Source organism: Anomaloglossus baeobatrachus, chromosome 10 (assembly GCF_048569485.1).
Source record: "Anomaloglossus baeobatrachus isolate aAnoBae1 chromosome 10, aAnoBae1.hap1, whole genome shotgun sequence".
In the NCBI taxonomy this organism is placed as follows: domain Eukaryota; kingdom Metazoa; phylum Chordata; class Amphibia; order Anura; family Aromobatidae; genus Anomaloglossus; species Anomaloglossus baeobatrachus.
Genome location: NC_134362.1, coordinates 159,124,566 through 159,130,348, shown reverse-complemented (window position 1 = coordinate 159,130,348; position 5,783 = coordinate 159,124,566). Strand labels below are relative to the sequence as shown.

Below are 5,783 nucleotides of genomic sequence, written 5' to 3'. Positions count from 1 at the left end.
ATAGGAATAGATCCCTCTGTGTGTAATGACTCTATATAATATATAGGAATAGATCACTCTGTGTGTAATGACTCTATGTAATATATAGGAAAAGATCCCTCTGTGTGTAATGTCTCTATATAATATATAGGAATAGATCACTCTATGTGTAATGACTATATAATATATAAGAATAGATCACTCTGTGTGTAATGACTCTATATAATATATAGGAAAAGATCCCTCTGTGTGTAATGACTTTATATAATATATAGGAATAGATCCCTCTATGTGTAATGCCTATATAATATATAAGAATAGATCACTCTGTGTGTAATGACTCTATATAATAAATAGGAATAGATCCCTCTGTGTGTAATGACTCTATATAATATATAGGAATAGATCACTCTGTGTGTAATGACTCTATATAATATATAGGAAAAGATCCCTCTGTGTGTAATGACTAAATAATATATAGGAATAGATCACTCTGTGTGTAATGACTCTATATAATATATATTTCCCTTTTTGTATTGAATTACTGAAATTAAATTATAGATGATATTCTAATTTATTGAGATGCAACTGTATTTAAAGCCCCTATACACATAAAAAAAAATCATCTGAGCTCAACAAGTTAAGGGGGACATGATAGGACTTCCTGACTCTCCTCGACAGATGATGTCATACAAGAGAAGGACCATGCAAGTTGATTGTTTTGTTTTCTGAACCATGGAAAACACTTAAATGCTTGGCCAAACTGAGCATTGTGCATGAGTGTGGGGAGGTTGGGAGTGATATAAGCACCTTAAACATTAGAGGCAACCACCACACTGTTATCAATATGGGTTTTGTCCGTGGAATGTTCAGTATTTTCACTTGCCTTCTGTTCTGTCTCTGTTCCTCCAATTTTCTCAAAAACCATATTTAGCCTGAGGATCTTTGTAGGGCTTTTCATTCTCAATGCATAATAGAAATAACAAATAGGGTTCAAACAACTGTTTATGAACACCAAAGCCCCAGAAATATTACCCCCAACGTCAACAATTCCTACTAGACTACAGGTGCCCAAAAATACAGAAATGATATCAACAATGGTAAAGACGTGATGTGGAATCCAACACATGACATACGTGCCCACCACAATGACGATTATTTTGTCTGATTTTCGTCTATTTGCCAAGTTCATTTTTTGGAGTTTTCTCCATAAGTAGGTGTAGCAGATAATAATAATACAAAATGGAACCAAAAACATAAAACATGCTTCCAAAAGTAGAAAAATTAGTTTTTGCGTGTCACTGTTATATTGGTGTAGTACGCATTGGAACGGTTGTTTATTATTATTTGAGTTATTGAATGGAATTGAGTGAATACCGAGTAGTGCGGATGTTATCCAAATAAAAATGGTGATTTTTTGAAAGGCGCGTCGTCTGGTCCATCTCTGAAGATGAAAAGGTCTAAATACGGCCAAGAACCGCTCAATACTCAACAGAGTTATGAAGAACACACTGACATACAAATTAGAATATATGACATATATCACAATCTTGCAAAAGACAAGTCCAAAAATCCATTCATTAACTGCAAATGTATATATCCAAATAGGAAGCGATAACAGAATGAGGAAGTCAGCGAGTGCAAGGTTTCCGATTAACAGCACGGTAACAGAAATATTTTTCAGCTTTCCATAAATGCTCCACATTACCAAGACGTTTCCTGGAATCCCAACGATGAAAGCCAAAGACAGTAAAATGGAAGCTCCAACATTCCTTATCGAGGTAGAAGAAGGATTCTGATCCATCTCTGCAGAAAGATTGCATGATAACATTTCTCTGTTCACAGCTTGAGTTTCTTCTTAAGACCAAATTGTAGCCCAGTACTATGTAAAAAATATCTAAAAAAAATTGCAAAAATTCAAAATATTTTTCTTTGTAGAATGCGATGAAAAGAGTTGACTTTCAGTTTTTTGGAGGATCCATTGACGGTCTAAAAAACAAGGAATACATACAAATATATTAAGTCTAAGAATGCAATTGTAAAAAAGAACAAAAAGATAGTGTAAATAAACAAAAATGTCTGTATGAATAAAACCTTATCCAGGGATAACCTTAGCTAATGCAAGATTATGAGTGTAAATGGATGGGAAAAGACAATTAATACATAAACAAATATTGATAGGAAGAAATCGTCTCCACATTCTGTGATTGTATCGAACAGTCATCCAGATATGGATTTCCAACTTTGGGTGTTAGGCCTAAGACACACGGCATGAAAATCGGAGTGAGTGGAATGCGATAAAACATCGCATTCCACTTGAACCAATATTAGCCTGTGTGTCAGCACCAATGAGCGATTATTTTCTCAGCCCTAATTGGACCGAGAAAACAGTCGCAGCATGCTGTGGGTGCAATGCGATCCTTGTTTCTCTCGCACCCATTCAAGTCTATGGGGCGAGAGAAAAATCGCACTGCACTCGCATTACACCGGTGTACCGTGATTGCAGTACGAGAATGGCAATAGCCGGCTACAGAGGAGAGAGAGAGATAAATCCCTTCCCTCCGCAGCGCCGGTCCTCCCCTCCTCAGAGCCGGCCATCCCCTCCTCAGAGCCGGTCCGTCCCCCGCAGCTGAGATCCGATCTCATGATCGCACCTCAGTCGCAGTGACACTCGCAAGACAACAAGAGAAAAAACGTTTCAGATTACCAGGGTAGAAGCCTCAGGAATTACATGCGGGACACGGAGCCTCCAGGTCAGCCAACTCGGTGCAGAGGAATTAAAAATGAAAGGGAAGAGGGAGAGGGAAAGTGGATCAAAATATTTCTTGTATAAAAACTGAAAAATGTATTGGTACATTAAAACCGAAGCGGGAAGCCGCACAGTGCACACAACACAAAATAAGTAGTTCATACTACATCCTCAGGATGTAATATGAAATACTTTTTTTGTGTCGTGTGTGGATTCCCGCTTCGGTTTTAGTGTACCAATAAATATTTCAGTTTTTATACAAGAAATATTTTGCGGGTGCTGGATCCACTTTCCCTCTCCCTCCCCCCTGTCAATGCTAACACTCGCATGACACTCGGCTCCCGCTGTGCTGCAGCGTGAGCCGAGTGTCATGCGAGGATCGCAGTAGTCCCGCGTGTGACCCCGGCCTTATGCATGGAGTAGTGAACACTGAGCCTGGTCTCAGATGAAGCATCTCAGCAAATCCATAGAAGTTCTATAGTGGTTCCAATAACCAAGTGTTAAAACATAACTTTTAATTAGAGATGAGCGAACCCGAGGTTCGGTGTTCGAGCTTCTTACCAAACACAGCCTTGACAAAAAAAAGAGCTTGCGTTCGGAGATCGGATGCTTTACGTATGCTGACTAGAGATGACCAAACCTGATATTTAGTGTTCAATACAAACTCAGACTTTTACGAGAAAGCAGACTTCGGGTTCGGAGTTTGGGTGCTTTACGAATGCAAACCACTTGTGCAAGCATAGCTGTGCTCGGGTACGCTCTGTGCTCAGCCCAGTGTCATCCGCTTGCTGTGTCAGATCGGCTCTCACTGGGAGTAACGACAGCGTGATCACATGTAGTGTGCACCAAACAAAAAATATGGAAAATTTGTGACTGGTGATCTTGGGCCATTTGTGGTATCTCAAGACATTACCAGATAGTAGAAACCTGCTGGGACTAGGTATTTGGGGGATATATATGGAAAAGTATGGTTTTCTTAATTCTTTAACTGGTTGGAGCCAGTTAAAAAAAAAATATTCCATGGTAAATTACTTTCCTACTTTATAGATATTTTAAGCTATAATGATAGTTTGGAAAATATAGCAGAAGTAAAAATTTAAACAGAAAGTTCAGAAAGTCTGTTTAATTTAACTCCTTCATGCTTAAAACAAGCATAAACATCCTGAGTGATGGTCCACAAGTGTGGAGGGGGCTTCAGGGCTGAGCTCCTTCCACATCTGGTAGAAATCAGCCGACATCTACACTATGCGCAGACTTAATATGGAAGATGAGTATTTTGATCACATGATACTTTTTATACATGTTATCCTACTCCAGGCTGTATAGGCTTGAGAGCCAACTACCAATTAAGTAAATCAGATGATGTGCATCTCTGTAATGAGGAGGGGTGCGGTGTAATGACATCTACACCCCATATATATTGTGTATTTCATTATTAGGCAACTTCCTTTTCTTTGGCAAAATGGGTCAGAAGAGAGATTTGATGGGCTCTGAAAAGTCCAAAATTGTGAGATGTCTTGCAGAGGGATGCAGCAGTCATGAAATTGCCAAATGTTTGAAGCATGGTCACTAAACAATCAAGTGTTTCATGGCAAATAGCCAACAGGGTCGCAAGAAGCGTGATGGGCAAAAAAGGCGCAAAATAACTGCCTATGAATTGAGGAAAATCAAGCGTGAAGCTGCCAAGATGCCATTTGCCACCAGTTTGGCCATATTTCAGAGCTGCAATGTTACTGGAGTATCAAAAAGCACAAGGTGTGCCATACTCAGGGACATGGCCAAGGTAAGGAAGGCTGAAAAATGACCACCTTTGAACAAGAAACATAAGATAAAACATCAAGACTGGGCCAAGAAATATTTTAAGACTGACTTTTCAAAGGTTTTATGGACTGATGAAATGAGAGTGACTCTTGATGGGCCAGATGGATGGGCCAGAGGCTGGATCAGTAAAGGGCAGAGAGCTCCACTCCGACTCAGACGCCAGCAAGGTGGAGGTGGGGTACTGGTATGGGCTGGTATCATCAAAGATGAACTTGTGTGACCCTTTTGGGTTGATGATGGAGTGAAGCTCAACTCCCAGACCTACTGCCAGTTTCTGGAAGACAACTTCTTCAAGCAGTGGTACAAAAGAAGTCGCTATCATTCAAGAAAAACATGATTTTCATGCAGGACAATGCTCCATCACATGCATCCAACTACTCCACAGCGTGGCTGGCCAGTAAAGGTCTAAAAGATGAAAAAATAATGACATGGGCCCCTTGTTCACCTGATCTGAACCCCATAGAGAACCTGTGGTCCCTCATAAAATGTGAGATCTACAGGGAGGGAAAACAGTACACCTCTCGGAATAGTGTCTGGAGGCTGTGGTGGCTGTTGCATGCAATGTTGATCGTAAACAGATCAAGCAACTGACAGAATCTATAGATGGTCGGCTGCTGAGTGTCATCATAAAGAAAGGTGGCTATATTAATCACTAATATTTTTTGGGGTTTTGTTTCTGCATGTCAGAATTGTTTATTTCTAAATTTTGTGCAGTTATATTGGTTTACCTGGTGAAAATAAACAAGTGAAATGGGAATATATTTGGTTTTTATTAAGTTGCCTAATAATTCTGCACAGTAATAGTTACCTGCACAAACAGATATCCTCCTAAGATAAAGATCCTCCAAATCTAAAAACCCCCCACTCCAACTTCCAAAAATTTTAAGCTTTGATATTTATGAGCCTTTTGGGTTGATTGAGAACATAGTTGTTGATCGACAATAAAAAAATCCTCTAAAATCCAACCTGCCTAATAATTCTGCACACGGTGTATGTCTAACAGCCACGCTAATATCTATCAGAGGCATTTAAATTGACTGGTTGTCAGACAAAGTGCGCACCCGCCTCCATCGGCCAGCTACCATGGGGAACCCAGGGGTTTAGAATTGCAGTCATAATAGTCTGTGATATCAAAGGATAAATTAATTAACCCATGTAATAAACCTTCCAGTTAAAGGGAGTCTGCCAGTTTTTGCTATGTAAGCTGAAGTCAGCATACTGTAGGAGTTAAAAA

At 39.6% G+C, this 5,783-nt stretch overlaps 1 protein-coding gene across 1 annotated transcript; it reads right to left on the bottom strand.

Annotated features, from left to right (window-relative positions):
• Positions 1 to 480: 480 nt before the first annotated feature.
• On the bottom strand, positions 481 to 1,957 carry LOC142255264 (leukotriene B4 receptor 1-like). The gene has a single exon (XM_075326794.1). The coding sequence runs from the start codon at positions 1,808 to 1,810 to the stop codon at positions 791 to 793; it is 1,020 nt and encodes a 339-aa protein (XP_075182909.1). The 5' UTR covers positions 1,811 to 1,957; the 3' UTR covers positions 481 to 790.
• Positions 1,958 to 5,783: the final 3,826 nt, after the last annotated feature.